General features: G+C 41.5%; 1 protein-coding gene across 3 annotated transcripts in view; it reads left to right on the top strand.

Annotated features, from left to right (window-relative positions):
* ERCC6 (ERCC excision repair 6, chromatin remodeling factor) overlaps positions 1–20,272 on the top strand; it is an 80,173-nt gene extending 59,901 nt beyond the window's left edge. For 2 of the 3 annotated variants that reach the window (XM_050959973.1, XM_050959972.1), the window contains exons 11-20: positions 1,282–1,377; positions 3,165–3,383; positions 6,393–6,503; positions 9,042–9,161; positions 11,179–11,273; positions 13,789–13,934; positions 14,031–14,756; positions 15,355–15,556; positions 16,857–16,935; positions 17,418–20,272. In XM_050959973.1, the coding sequence (XP_050815930.1) occupies positions 1,282–1,377; positions 3,165–3,383; positions 6,393–6,503; positions 9,042–9,161; positions 11,179–11,273; positions 13,789–13,934; positions 14,031–14,756; positions 15,355–15,556; positions 16,857–16,935; positions 17,418–17,849 (2,226 nt within the window). In that variant the 3' untranslated portion in view covers positions 17,850–20,272. The remainder of the gene's footprint in view (positions 1–1,281; positions 1,378–3,164; positions 3,384–6,392; positions 6,504–9,041; positions 9,162–11,178; positions 11,274–13,788; positions 13,935–14,030; positions 14,757–15,354; positions 15,557–16,856; positions 16,936–17,417) is intronic. The other variant, XM_050959974.1, reaches the window with a different exon arrangement.
* The last annotated feature ends 5,264 nt before the right edge of the window (positions 20,273–25,536 follow it).

The following is a 25,536-nucleotide window of genomic DNA, read 5'->3' as shown; positions in this document are numbered from 1 at the left end:
GCAAACTTGCTTCTGTTCTGACCCCCTGTTTGTACATGCTAATAAACTTCCAAAATTTTCTCTTTTTGGACTGAAATTTTCCATGGTGGTTCTGTGCCTGAAGGTGAATGTTTTTGGAAAGGTCTTGAGCTAAATTCCTTCAGCCATTTTTGAGTTAATGAAAGGGTTGTGTTTTTTTAACAAAAGAAATAGATATGTGACTCCCTGGAGCCACTGTTTCTAGTGTGGGTTAGGGTTTATTTCCTCCCTGCATGAGGCTTTGTTTCTCTACTGCACTCCTTTTTCTTCCTTCTCCCCTTTTTGCTCCCCTCACAACTGCTCCTTGATATGCTTCTCCCTTCAATTTCTACCACCTTGAGGCATCTAAGACAAGTAGTCATACTAGTGATTCCACATTGGGACAAAAAGAACAGGAGTACTTGTGGGACAGTGTCATGGGGTGGGCAGTGAGTTAGCAGGGGAGATTGTTGTGTCTGCTGTGAAGTCTCATGCTCTCTGTTCAGTCAAACTCTGGAACATGGTTTCAGTACACTTTAAAGAATGTAGGCTGCTTCTCCCTAAAGAACACATTCCTAAATGAATTAAAATCATTTGATTTTTCTTGTCAGTCACAGAGCTGTACGTGAGTTTGACTTACAGCATATTTGTTGCCTTGCAGGATGTGAGTGAGTGATTTTGTTCCATTTTAGCCTATCAAGCAATGTGAAAAATCATTATATGGTCATGTTCAAAGATTGATAACAGAACAGATAACATATGCTATCCTATTGTTTACCCATGAGGTCATAAGGGGATTGCAGGTTTTAAGGGACATAACAGATACACTGTACAAAGTGCTTCCAATACTTAGTATTCTATACATTCCACTTTAAAAAGCCCTTGCATTAAGAGAATGTTAAGATTGCACAGTTAAGCAATGAGGTCAGGAAACTGGAAAGTGAAGCTTGCATACATAAATGCAGTTGGAGAAAATTATGAACAACTGTGAAGGGCACAGAATGGATGCTGAAACTCATCCCTAACTAAAGCATTTGTCCCCTACAGATACTGTACGTTTTTCTAAATGTTTTAGCTTCTGAGGAGCTCTTATTCTTAATTTTGCACTTTTGATAAATCTAGAGGTCCTCAGTGAAGCTTTATTCTTTTTTGTTTGTTGCACATTTCATATCTCATGAAGTTGAACGGTAACTGGATAAGTGCATTGTGTGTGTGTGTGTGTGTGTGTGATATATATATATATATATATATATATATATATATATATAATTTTTTTTTTTTTAGGTTCTGTTTTGCCGTTTGACAGATGAACAACGACAAGTCTACCAAAACTTCATTGACTCCAAAGAAGTTTACCAGATTCTCAGTGGATATATGCAGGTTGGCATTAATTAAGGTCGATGATGACATGTAAGAGTTTAAAAATAGCCATCTGGATAAAGGTGCTGACTGCCCTTTGGCATTTTTCTAGCTGGACTCTGAGCAGGATCTTAGAGGGGAAACAAAAGTACCATTGTACCCAAGATGTCCCAGAACCCTTTCCATAGTAATGAATTAGAGGCTAGTAGTAGAATGACTAAGAGAGACATTGTGTGTTGAACAATAGCATGCACACACAACTGGATATTAGAACCAGTTTTTCTGAATGAGGGAATGCTGGCCAAGGAAGTGGGTTCCCATTTTTAAAAATCACTAGGATCCTCCTCTTCCACCCAAATACCAATCATAGGTAAAAGGACTTCTTAACTTTGCAGCTTTTGCCTTGGTACATGCCCTGAAGTGTAAACAGCCTAAATCCTGGAGTTGGCTTTCAACTTATGAGCCTCTGTTCTAGAAGTGAAAATGCTGCCTATAATGCGTAGTGGTATCTGCAGAAGGAATGTAGCCTATAGATTATACTTCAGACACTGAAAAATTATGAATGATGATGAATATCCACTATGAATGACAATGAATTGTTATTGGGCCAGAGAATGAGAGTGAGTGTCACTCTCTACAGCCTGGGAGTTTGTGCGCTTACCTAGGATGTGGGAGATCCAGGTTCAAATTCTTGTTGTAGTAAGCCTTTAATTATTTTATCAAAAGTAAAACCGTTTAAGAGGAGAGATTGAAAACCCCACACAAGAATATCCCATTGCCCAGTGGCTAGGGCACTCCTATATTGGGGGAGATCCAAGTCCAAATCACTTCTCTACATCTGGCAGATGGTAGAGTTGAACCCACATCTCTGACATCCCAGGTGAATGCATTAACCATATGTAGGGCTTCTGGTTTGGGGGATTTATTAATTTCATTTTTCCAGGTTTATTTTTAACAATTTTTCAGTTCTCGATGTCCAAAAATGGGGGGGGGGGCTTTCTCTTTGTTTATACAGTAATAAGTAATTTCTATACAGTAGTGCTTTTTAGAAATCACACACACACACACAAAGTCTGCCTTACTGCTCAATATAGACAAGTCAGTAGGTACAATTAATCAGTCCTGGTGGTTTCTGGTGTTTTGTTTTGTTTTGTTTGTAGTAGGGGTGTTTTATCAGTTAAAACCAAAAATCAGAAGCCCTATTTATAAGGGAGGCACCACCACTTCTGCCTCTTCTGGCCATTTTGTGAGTCCTTTAATTACGTTTGTCAAAATGCCTGAAAGTATAAATTAATTTTTTTAGGTAGAAACAGAAGGTTTTGTTCTAATATTACTGAAATATTTAGACTTCTTTAGCTTGGTTGGAAGTATCTGAAAAATGTGATACAAATTCATGAATAGTTTCAACCTGAAACTGACTCTTTCTGCAAATAAACTATTTAATCTGAAAAATTTCTCCCAGGAACCATGTGTTCCTTCTGACTTATTGCCTTATTTTGGAGGGAGGCTAGTAAGATCAGCTGTTTCAAATTGCAGCTTTTGTTATACTGAATAGTAGATAGAGGAATGTGTATAACGGAAGTATTCATAAGTCGGTTTTTACCTGCATCGTATCTTAATAGCCATTGTATTATATCAACTGTATAATACCGTTTACTGAAATGGGAACAAAAGTGTTCTGGTGTAAAAACCAGAGCACCAGTATTCAGTGACTATCAGTTTGGTCCATTATTGTCTCTCCTTAAATGTAACCCATGGTAGAATGAAAAATTTGCAAGAAAAAGACACTTCTCTCCTGTATTCTGTAGGTTTTCTCTGGACTTATAGCCTTGAGAAAAATATGCAACCACCCTGACCTCTTTTCTGGTGGTCCCAAAATTTTGAAAAGTGTGCCAGATGATGAGTTAGAAGAAGCAGATCAGTTTGGATACTGGAAACGTTCTGGAAAAATGATAGTGGTAGAGTCCTTATTGAAAATATGGCACAAGCAGGGTCACAGAGTGCTGCTATTTACCCAGTCAAGACAGGTAAGAACATCTAACAAACTTATTACAGTTATGCAGTAACTGCAGTAAAAAAAAATAAAAAAAACACCTCCACCAGATTAGATGTGTATGTGATCTAAAAAGATCTATAACTAGAAACTAGGTTATTTTGTGGATTCCTCAAAAAAACAAAATTCCAATTATTCTGAAAAGTGTCAAAGTGGGAAATTTCTTTGTTTCTTAGATGTAGAATAACTGGAGGGTAGACTTCTATATACTTCAGTTCCATAAACTTTATTAGCATGATAGTATATACCAAGTATTGCCCAAGTAAAATATGTGGAGCCAAATATTGCTGTCGCTTACGTGAGTGTAAATGAAAACGAGTCCTTTTGAAACCAGTGGAGTAACTCTGGATTTACACTGGTGTAACTAGGAGTGGAGTTTGGCACAGTAGTACAGTACAGTACAAATAACTTCACATGCCCTGTGCCATGAGTCTATTTCTGATTCGGTGATAGTTGGTTACAGATCATTAGGTATTCCTGCCATGTCTTTAATTCTCTCAGAATTGAACTGAGTTTTTTGCTGTTCAAGGGGAGTTCTTACAATTTGGAAGTGTGAAGTAATATCTTTGTTGCACTTCATATTTTGATCAGAGGAGTAAATGCAAATTGCAGCTTCCATTTCTCCGATCACTTCTTTTATAAAGTTGTTCTTTGGCTCAACACTATATATTTTTTTAATGAGATCACAAGTTTGATTGATAAAAGTAATAGTGTTGACATAATATACTTAGATTTCTGTAAGGCGTTTGACTTGGTACCACATGACATTTTGATAAATTGCTAGAACTATATAAAATTACCATGAAACACATACAATGGATTAAAAATTGACTAACTGATAGGTGTCAAAATGTAAGTATAAATGGGGAATCATCGTTGAACAGTGTGTTTCCAGTGGAGTCCTCTAGGCACTGGTTTTTGGACCTATGCTGTTCAACATTTTTTTTCAGTGACCAGGAAGAAAACATAAAATCATCACTGATAAAGTTTGTAGCTGGCAAAAAAAAAGAAAAAAGAATTGAGGGAGTGGTAAATAATGAAGAGGACAGGTCACTGATTCAGAGCAATCTAGATCGCTTGATAACCCGGCTGCAAGCAAACAATGTTCATTTAAATACAGTTAAATGTAAATGTAGACATCTAGGAATAAAGAATGTAGGGCATACTCTGTCCTGGAAAGTGGTAACTCTGAAAAAGATTTGGAGGTCATGGTGGATAATCAGCTGAACATGAGCTCCCAGTGTGTCTCTGGCCAAAAGAGTTAGTGCAATCCTGGGCTGTATAAATAGGAATCTCAGGCACAAGTAGAGAGGTTTTTTAACCTCTGTATTGTGCTGCTGGAATACCATCTCCTGTTTTGGGTCCAGAATTCAAGAAGGATATTGATAAATTGGAGATGGTTCAGAGAAGAGCCAAGAGAATAATTAAAGGATTAGAAAACATGCCTTATAGCAGTAGACTCAAAGAGCTCAATCTGTTTAGCTTAACAAAGAGTTTACAGGGTGACTTGATTATATTCTATAATTGGAGAACAAATATTTAATAATGGGCTCTTCAGTCTATTAGAGAAAGGTATAACATGGACCCAATGGCTGGAAGTTGAAGTTAGACAAATTCAGACTGGAAATAAGGTGTACATTTATAACAGTGAGAGTAATTAACCTTTGGAACAATTTACCACGGGTCATGGTGGATTCTCCATCACTGATCATTTTAAAATCAAGATCAGATGTTTTTCTAAAAGAGCTGCTATAGGTATTATTTTGGAGAAGTTCCATGGTCAGGCCAGACGTCAGAGGGGTCAGGAGGTCATACTAGATTATCTTAATGGTCCCTTCTGGCTTTGGAATTTATGAATCCCAAGTAACAAAGAATGGTATAAATTACCTTGTATAGATGCATTGTTATGACCCGAGTGTCTCTGATTTTTCTTGTCCTGTTCTCCTTACTGAATGTTCCAAAGGCAAAGGCTACTGTCCTGCATCTTTTTTGGGTGATGTGATGTTAGCATCTCTCCCTCCTGTGTCTCTGTTAGTGTATTAGTGTGTCCATTTTAGATCTACAGTGTTGTGGAAATGAACCCATAGTTTAAAATAAAAAAATCGCTTGCCTTAACTGTGGATAGTAATAAATGCTGTGGCCTCTACTATTCTTGTGCTTTCCAAAAACTGGGTTCCTTAAGAGGAAGGAGTAATGTTTGAATTGTAAAGGGTGTTAAAGCATGTGCAGCATGGCTGTTTTCTGTTGCACATTTGTAAATCTTCACTCATGTACAGTATATCTCACTACCTTCTTAGAGGCAGAGGAGATAAAAGAGGTCCACCCAGATGACCAACAGTTTGTCCAAGCGAGGTGGGAAGTTGCACCTCATCAGCATCTCCGCTCTTGGGCCAAGAAAGTCACTTGGAAGCCGCTCCATGTGATACGGCCAGCTAGGGCAGAACCATTCCCCCTGCAGAGTAGCAGAAATAGACTGAAATGTTTAATGCTGACAATCCAGCATTGATATTTTCTGTCCTCCATTACATGGCTGCCTGTCAGCTTTGGTAGTGTCTGCTGTAGGCACTTGTACAGGCAGAGCCCATAAAACTGTTCCATCCCACAAGTTCAAAGTGTATACATGGCCTTCCCTTCTTCCCTGTTCCACAGATGCATGACTTCACCTTGCCTCTGCAGGTTCCCTGGAGTGTTCCACCCCCTCCCTGGTAATTGGTCCTTTGAGGCCATGCCCCTTGCTCCACTCTGTCAGGGCAAACACCCTCCTTCCCAACAAGAGGATACATCACATATGTTTCACAGCTTCGTATCATTCGTGAATTTTCTGTTCTTTAGCCTTCATAAGACCCCCCCATTCCCACCCAGGAGAGCATGCTTTATCCCTTCAGTTGCAATTGCTGTTAATACCAGAAATAGTTTTAACTGACTATCTGATCAAGTCAATCTTCATACCTGGATTTCATTCAAATCCTTTCCATCACAATAGATGCTGAAGATCCTTGAAGTATTTCTGAGAGACAGAAACTATTCCTATCTCAAGATGGATGGTACCACAACAATTGCATCCAGACAGCCACTTATAACAAGATACAATGAGGTGAGAAATTGCAACCTGTCCATAAATTCATATTGATGATTGATGCCTGAGCTCAGTTCAGAGTAGACTACGTTGGGCATTCACTCTGGTCAGTCTGGTCTAAGGAAGCAAGCTTTTGGCATTTGAGTTGATTCAGAATTGCTTATCTTAGTGTGAAGGGAAAGAAATCACCATTTTTCTCAAACTGAAGTTTAGTTCTCTGTTAAAACAAAGCCTAAGACTGAACAAGAAGAAAGAGAACTTCATTGTAAAAGAACAAATTAAGTTTAGACGGTTTAAAGTATGATTATGGTCAGAGAAGTGAGTGAGCAAGCAAGGCAAAGCACTCCAAGTATCTACTCCTCCTACATCTTTGTCATATCTGCTGACTTATCTGACAAAATCAAACTTTTACACCTGTTAGCATTGCAGAGCCAATACACCCATGGAAAATCAAGCTAGATTATTTTCTGTCTCGTGCATTGCCAACAGAAAGGGTAGCTACGGTCTAATTATAGAATCACTGTTACTTGGGATGAAGAGGCAGAGAGTACATAGCTCAGTCTTAAAATCCCAGGAGTTTGTAACACCAACATATGTCATTCTCCACTGAAGAAACCACTGCCATTATTAAGATGTCAGAATGCCTGCAAGAGATCAGCTCCTGAATGAAGAGCAGCTGACTCAAACTTAACCCAGGCGATACTGGTTGGAAGGGGAAAATGTTTCAAAGAACTAACTGTAAGACTGTTTTTCTCCACATTCTGCTGCAAGTGTATAGCCCCCATTTGTCAAAGGGAGATGAAGCCTCTGCATCTACTTTGACTCCTCACCTAAGTTCCCTCTAAGCTGCATGGCCACACAGCAGCCTATTTAGCACCATGCAGGCTCTCAGGGAACCCACCTAGGAACTTACCAGGGGAGGGGCGCCCAGCGCCCAACCTGCCACGGCTGGGACAGCCCCCCCGGCCCCAACTATGACACAGTCCAAACCTGCTGGGGCATCCCTACTCCAGCCTGAAACCAGCCACAGCTGGGGCAGCGGCGCAGCCTGAACCCAGCCACAGCCAGGGCAGCGCAGTGCAGGCCCAGGCCGGGCCCAGCCCCAGCCCACAACTTTCATGGCCAGGGCACCCCTCCCTGAACCTAGCCCCAGCCGGACCTGCGGGAGCCAGGGGAGGGCACCTATCCTGCGGCCCCAGCCCCAGAGCTGCCATGGCAGGGAGAGGCACCTCTCCCCCCACAGCCCAGGTGCTGCTGGGGGGAGAGAGGGCTGGGGGGAGTCCTCTCTCCCCATAGTAGCCCCAGAGCACACTTCTACATCCCAAACCCCTCATCCCTGGCCCATCCCAGAACCTGCACCCCAGCCAGAACTCTCTCACCCCTGCACTCCAACTCTCTGCCCCAGCCCTGAGCCCTTCATCCCTGGCCCCATCTCAGAGATCTCACCCGCAGCTGGAGCCTTCATACCTCTGCACCCCAACCCTCTGCCCCAGCCCTGAGCCCTCTCCCAAACTCCGAACCCCTCAGCCCCACCCACCGCATGAATGTTGTTATGTGCACCAATATGAAGGTGATGTGTCACACATTCCTTCCATATTGGTGCGCATAACAAAATTCATTCTGCACATAGGAGGGAAAAATTAGAGAGAACACTGCTCCTCACTAAGGGTGTGTCTACACTTTGAGTTTGGGGATGTGATTCCCAGCTCGAGGAGACATACTCACGCTGGCTCAATTAGAGCTAACATGCTAAAAATAGAATATAGCCATAGCAGCAGAAGGAGCCAGCCACTCCAAATATGTATCTAGTGACCAGTGGGCATATACTCAGTCTGAGTGTGATCATCTTTAGTAAACATTGCAAAACTTTTCTTAAAAAAAGAGTCCACCATAGCAAGAATGGCACTTGTAACACAGATACCCCCTTCCAGCTGCCCTCCCCTCAGCAAAAAATTAATTAAAAGGCCTGAACCATACCAACCGACAGTAAAGCCAACTGAAGGTTGAGATTTTTAACCTTAAAATGGGAAAATTCCACTAAGGGCTTCAATATTGCCTATCCATTTTACATGGAAGGTGCTCAGGTACAGTGGTGATGAGTGATATTATAACACCCTAAAACAGATAGGTAACCATTTGAAAAAAAATTATTTGACTTGTAAAATGGATCCAGAAGTCATGGAGAGGGAATACTTTCTGCTTCCATAGCACCTTTCATTTAGGAACATAGGACTTGCCAGACTGGATCAGCTCCATGAGCAATCTAATCCAATATCCCTTCTCCAATAGGGACCAGCACCAGCTGCCTCAGAGAAAGATGCAAGAAACCCTGTGGTGGGCAATTATGGAATAACTTGTCTGTTGTGATTGGATTCTGGGTCTCTGGATTATTAATGATGGTCTTCACTTCTGTAGTACATGTTGAAACTAAATTAACCCCCTAACTAAAAAAGTGCATAATACATCCAAGAAAATAATGTGACAAGAGCATCACTACTTCAGACATTCTAGCTTGGGGTGTTTGCTAAATCCTATCTTGTGTTGCATGTATTACAGGATACGTCCATCTTTGTTTTTCTTCTTACAACTCGAGTAGGTGGTATTGGCGTCAACCTGACAGGTGCTGACAGAGTTATCATCTATGATCCTGACTGGAATCCCAGTACAGACACACAGGTATTTTTGGCTCAGAATGTATCATTTAACAGCTAAGTTTAAAATAAAAATGAGGATTGAAAGAGGTAATTTAAGTTCTTTTAAATAACTAGTGAGAGATCAGTGTTATGCTGCTTCTATTTCAGCATTGCAGGTGTTTGAAAGATTTCATTGTTCTTTCCTGTAGCTTTCACAATCTCGCATGGCAGGGGAACTGCTATGTCCCTTTTTTCCCCTTAAAGATAAACTGTAGTACCTAATCAGAACACCTTAGAAATGTATTTAATAAGCAGAATGAATGAACGATAAATGTTCAAAACAGCACCGACTGCTATCTGAATCTGCAGAGGCTTTAGCATTGTTTTAAAAAGTAAATTATACTTTTTATTAATCTGAACATGGTTTCTAGCCAAATATCAAAGTAGCCCACACATCCAAAAACTACCATATATACTAGATCATAAGCTGGTTCATTTATAAGCAGACCCCTGTAAGGTGGATAAGTAAAAATAGAAAAGTTTTTATGACCCGTTCATAAGCCAACCCTATAATTCAGATGTCAGCAAACTTTGGCTCCCGGGCCATCAGGATAAGCCGCTGGTGGGCCAAGATGGTTTGTTCACCTCGCGTCCGCAGGCACAGAGGTAAACCTAAGTAAAGAAAGTGTCCCGGCTTGCCAGCTGCTTACCCTGATGGGCCGGGACAGCAACTGGTGAGGAAATTGGGTTTTTTTGGCAGGGGGGGAGGAGGGTGAGTAACCTCTGTGACCATCCCCCACATGACCCTAGCCTGGGACCCCCATGCTCTCCCCATCCCACCCCTTCCCACCTTATCTGGGGAGGGCCGGGGAGGATGTTTCTGACCTGGCTGGAGCTGCTCCAGCAGGTTGGGCAGGGCGGCTGCAGCCTGCTCCGGCGGGCCAGACCAGGTGGCATGGCCGCAGCATGTTCCAGCAGGCTGGGCTGGGCAGTACAGCTGCAGCGTGCTCGGGTGGGGCGGCGCGGCTGGCTGCAGCTGCTTCAGAGGCTGGAGGGAGAGCAGCCTGGCCAGAAGCAGAGACTCTGGCCCCACCTCTTCCTTTCTGGCTCTGCTGGCTGTGCTGCCTCTTTTGGGGGGAGGGGCTGTGTCCCACCTCTCCCTCTCTATACCTGTTCATAAGCTGACCCCCTTCTCTGGTGCTTCCCGTTTTTACTAAAAATATTTGACTTATGATTGAGTATACGCGGTACTTTGAAATTCCTCTGCTTTCTCATGTGTCTGTTGGGGGCTGCATTCCCTAAATTCATCATTTAAAAACATCCATGTCAGCATGGTAGTTTCCTATGTGATTGTAAATTAAGCCATGTAAAGCCATTAGATGCTGAGATTATATTTTATACACTGCAACTTTCTTTCTGAAAGAGTTGGGCTATGTGTAAAATAGCCACATTTCTAAATAAAATTACTATGCAGGATTTTTGTTCTCAGAGTGCATGCATGTTCATATGGTGTGGGGGAAAGGCATTCAGTCTCTCTATGGATATCTTTAAATGCAAGTTAGGGACTTACCCATCTGAAAAAGGGGAAATAATGTAGCTCCACTAGACCATCAGCAACAGCCCTATGAAACTCCCTTCACAGATGGTCTGGGTGACCTGAGTTGTTCTGTATAGAGTATATTTTGTAAGACCTTCAAGTTTCAAGGTAAATCATGGAGGAGGAAAAAACTGTTGGAATGCACATGAATAAAGTACAATTGATTTCTGAAATTGGAGATAAGTTTATCCAAGGGAAAACATGGTTAGATCACATGCTGGTTCCTTGCTGAAATTTTACATAGATTGTAGATATGGTTGCTAGTCTTATCGTTCTAGGAAGCTGGCCCATATGGAATTGTGTTTTTTCCTATCAGTCTAGAAATGTGATCATTATAATCTCTTGAACTATTTGTTAAATTTTCAAAGTAGATTTAAAATACATAGTAGTATCAATAGCTCCCTGTGAATACAGCCCTTTGCTTCCAGAGGTTGGGTCTGCTAAACACATCCTTATGCTCTAGGCTCGAGAGCGTGCTTGGAGAATAGGCCAGAAGAAACAAGTGACTGTGTACAGGCTCCTTACTGCAGGTACTATTGAAGAGAAGATTTACCACAGGTCAGTAGGACCAATATTCACTGATACCTGAACTGTGCTGGAGGAGGAACGGTTGGAGTGACTTGTCCATATCCTGCAAAAATGTAATCATGACTGCAACTTTACTCAAGCGTGTAGCAATAATAGTAGTAATAATAATACCTAGCTCTTCCAGAGCGTTTTTATCTGTAGATCTCATAGCAATTTAAAGGAGGTTGGTATGATTATCTCTACTTTATAGATAGGGAAACTGAGGAACAGAGGTGAATGACGTCACCCAGTAGGCCAATGGCAGAGCAAATAATAGAATGCAGGAGTCCTGAGTCCTAATCCAGTACACGTTGCGCTGGGCCACGCCTATGCAATTAAAAATCATTCTTCATTTTTGCCCCTTATAGCAATCCCCTTGTATATTTAGTAAATCATAACGAGTTACACCATTTAGTATTCTAAATAGGACTTTGCAAGTATTTTCTTATTCTGAACAAGGAGAATGCTGTAGAAAAATTGAAATGGACCTTAAGCATAAGTACATAACCCACTGCTACTAAAAATAATCTCTTAACAGATCTATTCCCTATGTTTATTCAGTCAGATCAAATTACTTTCATTACAAAAGGAAGGCTACTGCTTTTTTTTATTTCTCTTAGCCGTGCATAGCCATTGCAGTCATAAACAAGTGAGCTGGAATCTGCTAATTCTGAGGCATTGTCAACAGAGTTGTGTAATGACACTGAGGTAGTTGAATGAGTACAAGTTTACAAAATGCAGTGGTACACCACACAGCTGTCAGTATAGAACCAATTTCAATGTTATAAAATAAATGCATTTTAAATTATTTTCTTTTCCTTTACCTGCCAAAACCTGATATTTACCTGAGAGTGCTATTGCAGGTATATAGTCTGAAATCAATCAGATTTCTAGTATTATGCGTGATATGTGATACATACTATAAAAAACAGAATAGCCACTCACCAGACTTTATAGTTTTGCTTCTATCCCCAAATTATTAATTTTACAAATATCAAAATGAATAAGTCCCCATGAAGAACTGGTTAATATTCAGATGTATGTTTAAAATGCATCCAAACCCCTTAAAACATATACACTTCTAAATCAAAACTACTTTTTTAGTTTGCTTCACCATTCAGTTATTGTAATCACACCATTAATGTGAACTCTAAATGAATGTACTTAGGTACTTCAGCCTCATTTGGATGTACATTTCTCTTCACAAAGGGAACATCTTCTTTCAAAAGGCAGATAAATGAAAAGCCCTAAATAATCCAGTACCGCACTTACGGAGAGCACTTACTATTTGCTTCACCACACAGACACAAGGCTTCCGCTGCTACTTGGCTCGCCTCCCACTGACAAACATTGGTTCAGTTTGACTAACCCTGACCACACAAAGGAAGTAGGGTCTGATCTAAGGGTTAGAACAGCCATCAGAAATTCAGTTCTTTTCAGAAAGCTGTGATGGACTCACTCTGAGCCTTGAGTAAGCAACTTTATTTCTCTTTGCCTCCATTTCCCCATCTGTGAAATGGCAGTAGTACTGACCAACTGCATGGGGTTTTTTGAAGCTTAATAGATTATTGTAAACACCTTTGAAATCCTCTGCTAGATAAGAATTATTGTAATTATTATTACATTATGCTGTAGTTCAAAACCATGTTAATGTGACCTGTCTTGAACACAGATTTTGCTGACAGGGCTATAACACAGTTTCCCTGCACAGTGTTGACAAGGTACTAACTATGTTGAAAACTGTGGTGTGGACAAGGGGGAATGGTTTGAGAACTATTTTAGAACCCTATTAGGCCATCCTACTGTGGACTGGAAAAGGATATTAGTAGCTTGCCATTGAATACAGTAGTACAAACAGGGCCTACCTGCAGGAGTGGACTAATGCTAAACAGAAGCCTAGATCTACCACTACTGAATGGAGTGTTCTGGCAGCTTAGTTCCCCCAGACTCTGTTCCACCCATCCCTCTGGATGGGCTCTTGGTCGTCTTCCACCCTGTGGGGTAGTCCAGCCCACACCAGCAGACAGTCGGGCTCTGTGCTGCTGCACTGCCTATGTGATTTGTTGCCTCTCTAACCAACATCATACCATTTAAACTTCATCACTTTGACAATTGCGCCCTCTTCTTTCACAGAGCTTCCTGATGGCTGTGTGGTATACATATGCAGGTTTTTCAGTTTTAATGTACAAAAAACCCTCTAGCTGTGAAGTTATTTACTACTTAGAATAAATGAAGTCTCATAGGACACTTCAGGATGGCGGGTACCTAGTGTGTTATGGGATTGCTGAAATGCAATAAATTCTTATGGTTAACAATTTAGTGGGTTGTTTAAAACTTACTAACTCAGATTGTCTTTGTAAAACAAACATCATCTTCCCACCATTTAATTGTTCTGCAGGGTAAAATTCATGATGATAAAGTTTTCTGCTTGAGCACTGTATTCAGTACTTAAACATAGCTAGACATTGTTTCATGCCAGCGGTACAATTTTATTTTGTTTTTCCAGACAAATCTTCAAACAGTTTTTAACAAACAGAGTGTTGAAAGACCCAAAACAAAGGCGCTTTTTCAAATCCAACGATCTTTACGAACTTTTCACTCTGACCAGCCCAGACGGGTCTCAAGGGACGGAAACTAGTGCTATTTTTGCAGGTACGTGAAATCATTTTACCTAAACTGTGAAATCTAGAATTTGTACAAGAGATTATGCAAAATGTTTATTATTATTTAACTTCATACCTATATCAGGTACTGGTTCAGATGTTCAAGCCCCGAAACGCCAACTAAAACGTAAACTTAAAAAGCCAGCTGATGGTGCTTCCAAAGGTGATCTGCATCTTGAGGAGCACAACTCGCCTAAATATGACAAGCCATCACATTCTTCCTTGGCAAGCCATTTAATGTATTCTTCTAAAACAATAGAGCCAGTTACAGAAACCAAAGGAAACTTGGAAACTTTCAACCAAAACAGTTCTGTGAAAGTTGGTACACAAGCTACAGATAACATAGCTTCACTGATTAAAGATGAGGAGAAAAGTTTGAAAACAGCCGAGGGGTCTGTATTCCAAGCTCTGCCAGGGAATGCATGGACTTCAGAGAATGTGAAATGTTCAAACTCTGCATTATTTGGTGAAATACGTGGGGCATCTTCTGTAAGTATTGAGAGCGGTCATGGTCTTGTATGTGAGACAGAGAGCTCCCAGGGGAATCAGAATGGTAAGTTTGAAGATGAACAGCTAAGTAATAATCCTCACAAACGCACCTCAAAAACTAAACACAGTATGGATACGCTGACACTTGAGGGCCACAAGAATAACCCTAAAAAGCCAAAACATCACAAAGGGGCCAGATTTGAAGGGGAGCGCATCCCATATCTGGTGAAACAAAAGCAATACAGAAAGGACAACCAAGAGGAGGAGGAAGAACAAAAGAAGAATGATGATTATGTCTTGGAGAGACTTTTCAAAAAATCAGGTAACTTTTTTATTGATTTGCACAACAATGCCAGGCTAGGAAAAAGTATAGAAAAGTCTACACAAGTGGGTTTCCATTATTGTAATTGCTAGCAGCTACAATACAATAGATGACTTTTAAACATTTTCTTTAAATGATCTGTTGAAAATATTTGTGATTTAATCTTCATATAGTGAAAACAACCACAGGTCTCTTTGGGCAAAAGTAGTAAGTGGGACAGCAGTATGGTGGGAAACACTGGTGTCAAGGGAGGTAACTGAGTTTCACTTAACTGGGAGTTCCACTGAAGATAAAGTTGCTCAAATGGATTTAGCCTACATCTAGCAATACAGTGGAAGCTTCCTAATTTGCACTAACAACTGGGAGATCTAGTATGAATGAATGAATTTTGATGCCCTAACGGCAATAGAAGTGGTTTATTATGTTGCAAGTTTCTTCAATTCACTTGATATAATAGGAATCTGTTATAAATGGATGTATTGAAATGTTGACTGTTTCCACTGTCAGTGTAAAAATGAATTAAGGTTTTTTTTAAAAGTTCACTGCTTAATTCTTACACGTTCTTTCCACCTCCTCCCCATTGTACGTACTCTGCTAGGAGTACACAGTGTGATGAAACATGATGCTATTATGGAGGCTTCCAATCCAGATTATGTGCTAGTGGAAGCAGAGGCAGCCCGAGTGGCCCAGGATGCATTGAGAGCCTTGAAGATCTCCCGACAGCGATGTTTAGGAGCAGCTTCTGGTGTGCCAACCTGGACAGGCAACAATGGTCTGACTGGGCCACCATCTGGACTAAAGTAAGATTAGTACCCACATGGCTTCTCCAGAGAGGGAGCCGTTAACATAGTCTGTTTTTTGTGCTAGCTATTTGCTCTGGATTTACTTCAAAAACTATAAATGAGATACAGGGCTGATTACACGAATTGTATTGAAATATTAGGTCTCGGATAAAATTTTCGAAAGCACTTGAGTCCCATTTTCCCATATTAGCTTACTTAGGTGCCTAAGACACTTTTGAAAATGGGAGTTAAGCCCCTAAGTCACTTAGGCGCTTTTGAAAATGTTACTCCTCATAACTTATAGTTAAGAGATGAAGATATAATTAGAATGAATGAAGGGTCCATATTAACGAAAATACCATTCTGGGGTTCTGATCGTTCAAACTAAGCCAGCTTCAAGCTGGATCAGTACCTGGATGGGAAACCTGCAAGGTGCTACAGATGCTGTGCTGTCCGAGTTACTGGATGAGATCCCTAGGTGTGCCTTACCTAGCTCTGCACACCTCGGAAGGGGAACATATGTACCTTTCCTAGGTACAGCTGGGGCAAATTCAGCAACCAGCACAAGTCAGAGCAGCCTTCTAGGGGCCATTCTGCCATTCAGGGATTCCGGGGGGGGAGGGGGAGCAGTGCTCTCTGGCCATGCCCCCCCTTCAGAATACTTATTGCACTGCAGTGGGTGGAGGGGTGTCAGGTACAAGTAGCCTATTGGCTGACTTTTTGTAACTCAATTACCTGTGCCCTTTGCACCACTAAAATGGCATAGCGGGGATGGAGTGGGTGCCAGGATCTTCCCCACCATCTTCCAATGGGACGTAAAACCAAAGTCCTGAGCTCTCATAGCCTGAAGGATCCTGTGTCATATTCCATGTTAGCTTGGGTGTCAGATTCTAGTGTGAATGTCAGATTATATGGTGCTAACTAAAAGTCCTACTGCAGTTTCAGTTGAATACAGTAAGTCTTCACTTCCCGTCTCAAATTCATGTGTGTCGTTGCCATCTTAAACTGCTACTGCATTTTACACTAGAGGTGGGTGAAGTTGTAGACTACTTTGGAATGAAAGGCCTATATAAATGTAAATTGTTGTGTGTACTAGGATACAGCTTCCTACTGCACTTGGGCCTCTGATAGTGACAATTGTATCCTGTATATGAGAACCCATCGGTCTGTAAATTCTAAGAAATTCTTCTCATTGATCACTAAAGCGGTGATAAGATCCACAATACTTGGAGTATTCAATCAAAGTATCCTACAAAGTGTCACAATTCATATTTAGGAGAGATACTGTAATAAATTACTCCTCTTGCATGTTTTTTAGGAGTAGGTTTGGTCAGAAAAGGAATCCTACTTTGCTTGTCCCAAATTCCTCCACTATATCTCCTGGAAAGAGATGCAAGGTAAAGCTCAAGAACTGGTGGTACTTTATTTTTTCCATGAGTATTAGTTGATTTAGTTGAAACATTCTAGCTTAACTTTTGCTATTTAGGATATATGTCTCATAAATAATTCCCATTCTCTGTATGTAGAATTCCAAAAGTTTTAGGCCTTGAATTACATGCAGATTTGATCTTACATTTTGAGAAAGAATCATCAAATTCACTTTAATCAGTTGCACCAGTCTTTCATTTCATCTTGCTATGCTCACTCTGGTTCAAGAGTAGTTATTTTAGCTTCCCAACAACTGAAATACATATTCAAGTTGTGAAGTTAGCAAACATTGATTCTGACATGTTTTATTTCACCTAATTAATTCCTGCAGTTTGTTGAGGTTGGGTTGGTTTGTTTTTGTGTAAGCCTGAATGGCAGGCAAATTCACTAAGAATAGGTTCCATGGATCTCAAACTCCAACTTTTCCTATAGTGTCTGTGTTTATTTGCAGGATGCTGATATAATAAGGAAAGAGACGGTAGAGAAAAATGTTTCCAGTGTACATTTTGACGGGAAACTTGAAGCAGGCGAATCATCATCCAGCACACTAGATTCATCATCTTTGTTAGCTAAGATGAGGGCTAGAAACCACCTTATTTTACCACAGAGGATGGAGAATGACGGCGATGAAAATCTTCAGGCTTCTGCTCCACTCCCAACTTCGACGGAACATGACGAATTGCTAGTGGATGTACGAAACTTTATAGCATTCCAGGCTCATGTGGACGGAGAGGCTAGTACTCAGGAGATACTGCAGGAGTTTGAATCCAAGCTGTCAGCAGCACAGTCTTGTGTATTCAGAGAACTTCTGAGAAATCTTTGTACTTTCCATAGAAGCCCAAATGGTGAGGGTGTCTGGAAACTAAAGCCAGAATTCCGTTGACCCTTTGATTAGGAGTGCATCTGTGTGTACTTGGCCAAAACTCTGCTCCATAAGACTTTCTATTCATCTTTTAAACTGGAGGCTTCTGTTTCATTTTGTGTACATATTTTAATTACTGACTTCTACTGTACCTGGTGCAGCACTTAAGTATGTTTCACTGGAGACATAACGGACCAACTTCCTGTTTACTCTATTTATATATAAAAAGTGGCATCTACCTCACAATTGAAACAATACAAAATAGCAGCACTTTTTATTTTAAAAAAATCTTAATGTAGATGGGCTGTGGAACAGATGTATTAACGTTTTATTGCAATAAGAGCCATGGATTTTGTCATGTTTTCAGATTTTTATCCAATTTCTGTGAAGTTCAGTCTTTGTCTGAATTTCAGTATATTACTTGACTGGTCATGATGGGGTGCACATTACACCAATGAACAGAAGCATTAATAATGAACAGTTTAGGTGGGTACAAAAAGGTAACTTGTACCAACACAGTATCAAGAATCATTATGAGAGACTTTCATCAATGTTGAAAATTTGTTTTTAGAGTTGCTGCTTTCCTTTTTGCCTGTAATTGATGTATGTCACTAAATACTTGGACTAAAGTCTACTGCCATGAAGGTTTAATTGCAAAAATAAAGAGCCAGGCAGAGCATCTGGATGTGTCAGCAGATTGGTAACGGGTTATAGTATACTTTTACCTTTAAATCACCAGTTCAGATCCTGCTAAGTCCCAGAGCACTTGCCTGGTGTAATACTTACTACCATGAGGAGTCCCACTGAAACCAAGGTGATATTAAGAAGTAAGTCTAGTAGTGGGTGATTGGTAGTTGCCTCTACGGCCTCTGTAACATCACAGTCTCACCAAAATTGGTGCTAATTGTGACTTGTTTTCAGTCTTGACCAAGAACTGAACTAGCCATGGAAAATGAACTGCCCTCACACTGCTGGCATGGTCCTTTTGGGTCAGGGCTGAGGCACATTTGTGGTGTATGGGGAAGAATTCCTTGTTGTACCTGTTCTGTGGATCAAAAGAAAACTTTTATCTCCATAGCTTCCAAACCAGCACTAAATGAACATGAATTTCCTTTAGAGGAAGAAAGAACTGGATTCACTATAGTCAACCTGAGTTTTATTTCCACCACTGCCACCTTGAGTCTCTCTGCAAGATACCAATATGCTACAGAGACAGATTTTAATGGAAAAGTGATACAGCTCAATGCCAAAATGAGAAAATTGCATTTCTTTGCAGCACAACTAAAACATTATTGTATAATTTAAACTAGGAATAACCAAATGTAGTCAGTGGCTCCCCTTATAGGAAGACGGGCAAAGATGATCAACTGCACGGTTTTATTTGAGTTCATTAGTAATAAGCAATTTCTATTAACTAACAATTAAGCTGCAAGTACAAGCAAAATTTAAAGGTGAATGGTGAAGCAAGAATAAAGTGTTTTACTTTCCTGCTCCAGTGTGATTTAGAAAGATGGCTGTAGAGTTTATTCCAAACAGGCTTTCCTCTGCTTGTGTATTAGCCTAGAAATACTGGATTCTTGCTTCCCTCTTTGTTGAAAGATCCTTAGTGGAACTCCATTACCAGAATAGCGATGCCACACTTGAGTTACAGCAGTGCCTTCCCACACAAAGGAGTGAGAGAGACTACTGAGTCTGGCTGGCCAAGAACTGTCATCTCCTCCACACTCAGTTTGGAGGAGGGATTGCTGCAGTTCAGGTTGCAGGCTATTATGACACAGTCTCTAAACTTGCCAAGGACTTACCGTGAAGAAAGGGAACCAAAGAGCTGATATTTCTAATGCAATAATGTGTAGAAAATGTTGAGTCTGACTTCATGCACAATGAAAGAACAGTAAAAGGGCAAAACCAAACCTTTTTTTTTTTCCAGTTTCCTTTAAAGTTGTTTGTATGCTGATTTTGATTGAAACTGCAGGAATTAAGTGTTTCTCTGTGGTGCTTAACAAAGAGTTTGAGTGCCCTGTATCACATACTGCTTTCATTCTTAAAGGCATATTTCCTGTATTAGAGGGAGGAAAGTTTATAGCTCTTTCTCCTCTGATGTGTTTGTGATGTAAAAGGAGCTGTACATGCTTTTATATTTCCTCAACTTTTATGAACGTAATAAAATGTAGTAAAAGCAAACTTTTTCTAAGAGACTTCCAGATTTTTGGGGTTAAGTTATATAAGAGGCTTTCTGGTTGGGTAAAAGTAGAAAGACCCCACTGGAAACCCCAGCAGAAATCATCATGATCATCTACTGAGAGGTCCATCAGACCCTAGAATATCTTTGAGGATGTGAGTATGACTGTAGTCTTAGTTCTTGCATGGATTTTTTGCAGCGTTTATATATGCATGGGTAAGTCTAACTTGACTTACTGTGTTAATAAAACTTGTAGTACAGAGAAGACTTTGTACTTATGATTGTGTCTGTAGTCACTGTCCTTGGACTTCGTGTGTTTGAGAGAACCACCAAAAATGATTGTCACTCAGTTAAACTTGAAACTCTAGCAACAGGAGCTGAATCCATGGTAGTTTAATACAAAGTTGTTAAAATCAATTTAAATTAAAAACGGCTTCAAGTGCCACTCTGGTTTGGAGCTGGAGGGGCGGATATGTCAAACCTGAATGGCGCTGTGACCTTGCACACTGGGCAGTCAGACCCAGCCCAGTGGGACAGGAGCTGCTGCTGCAGTGTGACCTTTTGATGACTGTGGTTTTTTCCCCTCTGCACCTCTTCTGTGAAATTGTCTAAAAATCGGCATGACAAAACTCCTAGGTAAGGCTGCAAGTCTTTCACGGATTCCATGACTTTCTGGGACCTCCATGACTTCTACAGCTGCAGTGGCTGACCCCAGGGCCATCTGAGCAGCTGTGGTGGCCCCAGGAAACAAGTCCTGGTCGCTACCCCGGAGCAGCAGCAGTGCCCCAGGCCATCCCCAGAGGAGCAGAGGCAGCAGTGGGACCCTGGGCTGCGCAGAGCAGCAGGGGCAGCCCATGGGCTACCCCCTACCCAGAGCACTGGTGGCGGTGGGGCCACAGGCCACTCCCCCCACCCCAGGAGCAGCAGCGACTGCCAGAGCACCCCACCCCCGAGCAGCAGCATCCACTGGAGCGCCTCCCCCAGCACCTAAGATTTAGTTAGGGGCATTTTTAGTAAAACTCATGGACAGTCTTTTTGTTTATTGTCCATGACCTGTCTGTGACCTTTTACTAAAAATACCAGTGACTAAATTGTAGCCTTACTCATAGATCACCTCCATTTGTCTGCTATAAGCCCAAGACTACTTGATTGTGACTAGTTTTAACCAGTCTTAGTGGAATTCCTTGCATAAGGGGGGAAGATTTTTCAAAAGCATCTAACAAGACTTGTGCTCCTCAGCCCCTTTGGCACTTCTGAAAAATCTCCCGCTAAATCATTACAGCTACAAAGTTTGCTATGAAGTGGGCCAGATCCTCAGCTGGTGCAAATCAGCACTGCTCCATTGAAGTTAATGGAGCTATGCCAGTTTACATCACCTGAGGATATGGCCCATGGGGTCCACCATGTCAATTATTGGCATTCACTCTTCTCAGAATATGCAATATAATCTCTTTAAGCAGGTGCATACTAAAATCCTAGACAAGTCCAACAGTTTCTCTGATTTCCATGGGTATGTTTTGGATCTGAGACTGTAATTGTCCATTTCCCAACACAATAAATAATTAAGCAGTTGTGTTACTGACAGCTCTGGCTCTTTAAACATTTGGGAAATGTCTTTTATGCCTGCTTCCGGTCGGGTTTTCTCTTGCCGATAAAATGCTTTTTACACAGGATGACCTTGTTGGGGTTTTTTGGTCAGCTGGACTCCATATACTGTATAGCTTCTGTGATGTACTTTCAGAAACCTTGAGGTGAGGAGATATTGAACACTGTCCTCATTCTGCCCAATTCATAACACGTTGGGTTTTGGCTACTTCTGATACCCAGTGTCTGATAATGGCAGTATAAAGATAACTGAGTCAGAAACTGCTCTTAATTATACTGGTGTAAATCTGGATTAGCTCAACTGAATCCATTTTTCCATATCTACTAACTAATTCAGCTTGATATTGTGTAAATGTGGTCCCATACATGATACTGACAGAACCAGAAGAGGCACAGGGAGCTTCTTTATGGATAGAGGTTTCAGAGAGGCAGCCGTGTTAGTCTGTATCAGCAAAAAGAACAAGGAGTACTTGTGGCACCTTAGAGACTAACCAATTTATTTGGGCATAAGCTTTCGTGGGCTGAAACCTACTTCATCGGATGCATGCAGTGGAAATACAGTAGGAAGATATGTATACAGAGAGAACATTGGACAGCACTGGAAGGAACATTTCTCTGTGTATATATATCTTCCTACTATATTTTCCACTGCACCTTTGTGTGTATATATCTTCCTACTGTATTTTCCACTGTATGCATCCGATGAAGTGGATTTTAGCCCACGAAAGCTTATGCCCAAATAAATTTGTTAGTCTCTAAGGTGCCACAAGTACTTGTTTGTTTGGGTTTTTTTTTTTTTTTTGGGAGAGAGATTTTCTGGCTTTTTCTTGAGATTGAGCATAAAGAAAACCCATTCGTTAAAGAGAGATGCTAACAAATGTCTGTGAGGAAATACCACAGAGGAATCCCTGTTGGTAGCACCATGTTGTGAACATTTTCCAACAGATTGGAAATGCAGAGCCTGAAAGCTGCAAGAAACAAAGGCAAGATATGATGCCGTAAGAAGAATATTGTGTATTTCTCAGCTGGATTCTCAGGAGAAGTCTCCTGCCTCTTAAGGAAGCTTTCAGAGAGAAAAACATCTTGGCAGCTATCGCATATCCAGCAAAGCTGCATCTTCTGGGGGAAAGTTATGAAAAGGATTGATTGTCAAAATGAAATTGTTAAAACAGGATGGCCTTTAAAACAAGGGCAGAGAAAACACGGAGTAAATGGGGAACACAGACAGAGCTCTTCCAAAGAAAGGGTAATACCTTCCTCTGATAGAGGAGGCTGGCATTAGTGTTAAGGGAAAGAGTACGAATAAATAGCACCAAAGGGGGACAATGTGTTACATCTTGCAGTCCCCTTGTGTACAGGGCTGATTCCTTGTGGAATCTATTTAATGTTCCAGCTTGGACTGTGGATCTGTCACATCCTCAAAGTGAGCACGACTTGGTTCCTGGAAAGTCTCCCAGCTGCTGCAGGCAGTAGTGTTAGTGATTCAGTAGGAAGCACTTTTTCTTTTGTCAGGAGTGAGTCAATGCCCCCTCATGGTGTTAGGGGGCACCTGGGCTGCTGGCTGTGATGTCAGATACAATGTAAAAGGAGCTACCATGAAAGAGCCCATGTCAGTTTTATCCCTAGAATAAGAGTTGACCCCAAATTCCAGCTCAAGTAATTATGTTCTGCCGTCCTAAATTTCCCTGAAGTTTCAATTGAATACGCTGTTGTTCACTGCCTACCTTACATTGTCACTACGAGCTGTTAAAAAACCACAGCAATCTACTCCAGAATTGGTGGGTTTCTTTGAAGAATGAATTTCTATCCATTGGCCTAGGGGACAGAGCACTGGACTCGGAAGACCTGAGTTCTTCTCCTGGCTCCAGCACTGACCTGCTGGATGACCTTGGGCAAGTCATTTCACCATCCTGTGCCTCAGTTTCCCCATCTGTACAATGGGGATAATAATGCTGACCTCCTTTGTAAAGCACTTGGAGACCTGTGAATCTATTACAGGGATGTTTGAAGACTTAATTGATGCTTCTAAAGTTCTTTTAAGAACCCTAGTGAAGCACCAGGATGTACTGGCAAACCTAGAGCTGGGAGCAAATCTCCACAGGGAAGGGTAGCAGATGTGGTAAAAACACTCATTTAGGGCCCCTTATTCTCTTATCCATTCCCATTCAAACTAAATACTGAATTTACTCTTCTTATCTCACCAGTTCTCTCCACCTACTACCCACTAAGGGGTTGCTGTTCTAGGGATTGAGGTGATGTCAGCACTTCTGCCTCATTCTAAATTGCCGATGTGGTGTGAGTCTTGCTCCTTCAGCCATGCCTTTATGGGTTAGTGCTCCTGGAGGACTCTGAGCAAAGTGCTTTTATTAAGCAGAGAAGAGGAGATTAGTCTAACTTCCCTGCTGGGGGAGCTGTTGGGCTGAAGAGAGCCTGACAGGCCCGTGCCTGTCTCCCTCTGGGGTGAGGTGTCAAGCTATGGTCGGAAGAGCTGATGGTGTTTGTACTGTGCCCTGGCTGCACCAGCCACAAGGGAAGCTGCCCCTTATCCCCACAGAAAAGGTCAAGTGAACTGCTCAAGCAGACAATTGCTCTCCTTGGAGAGAGAAGAATGCATCATGGGCTAGTGAAGAGTCAGGGCTATGCAGCAGAGACAGAAGGGAGAATGGGAATGGCTGCTGGGAGGCCCAGAGAGAAGAATGGCTGCTGGGAGGCCCAAGCTGCACTCTTCTTCTTTCCTAGACAACACACTATGCAAAAATGAAATTAAGGTTGAAAGTATGTAACTAACTTAAGGGTAATAATCATTACAGAAATGTTGTAATTACACCAGAACCAAGCACTACAAACTCAGAACTTAGTCAACATTACCCTCAAAGGAAATTCAAATGTGCTGTGGGATGAAAATGCACAGCTAAGGCATTCAAACAACCTTAACTCTGTCCTGTGTGAACTTCTTGGCTCCTACCTCTAACAGTGGTGTGGCAGCACCATCATGGCCAACACCAGAGATTGAACCAGTAATCTTCATGAGTTACTATGGATTGAGCAAAATAGCCAGGTTCTATAGTTGGGGTTGTAACAGACTCATCCTCTGTAGATCGGGCACTGAGCAGGCCATATAACACACATTGACCAGTGGGTTACACTTACACTGAATATGAAATTCCCAGTGTAACGGGGAAGTTACAGGGTCTGTATCTCACGTTCATTGTGGGTTTCCCCAGAAGTCAGGACTCTTGGCAATGACAGGAATGGTCTAGCAGCACCTGGCCCAGGACCTTGTGGAAACTGGAACAATGGGAGCTTTTCCACAGCACTTTGGAAATGCTGAGCTGCCACAACGCCCATGGAAATCAATGGCAACTGCCGGTGCTCCAGCAAAATTGATCCTAATGCTAACTGAAGTCAAAAAGGCCTTCTCAATAACTTAGCTGTTACCAGCTTGCTAAATAAAATAAAAAAACCTACAAGGAAATTCACATCAAGCTTTTCTCAGACCACTGGAGAAAGCATCTTGTTTCAAATAGGGCTCACAATGTACAATCCCCAAGGGCTCTGGGAAATTGCATGGTGTTATAGAACATTAACTAATCTAATATTAAGCACTCCATGCGCTCCTGAGCTGCTATAAACCATTGATGCCAATGGAGTGACCCCAGTTTTCACCAGCTGAGGGTCTGTCCCTCAGCATAGACAAGAACTGTTGTGTTTCTAATCTAGCTGGTTGTGGTTAACAAGTGGGCCCACAAGCAGATGGCAGAACGCTGAGCATGGCAGACCTTGTCTACATTGACTGCTGTGTTGTGTTTAACACCATTAGTGTTACTTGTATTCTAACAAGATGTAATCTCCCAGGGTAGAGAAGTCCCAAGACGGCAGTGCATCCCTGGATGGAGAGGTTGGCAGAGTTTCCATATCTCAGTG

The sequence above is a fragment of the Gopherus flavomarginatus genome, chromosome 6, assembly GCF_025201925.1.
Source record: "Gopherus flavomarginatus isolate rGopFla2 chromosome 6, rGopFla2.mat.asm, whole genome shotgun sequence".
Lineage (NCBI taxonomy): Eukaryota > Metazoa > Chordata > Testudines > Testudinidae > Gopherus > Gopherus flavomarginatus.
This window is presented reverse-complemented; position numbering and strand designations above follow the sequence as displayed.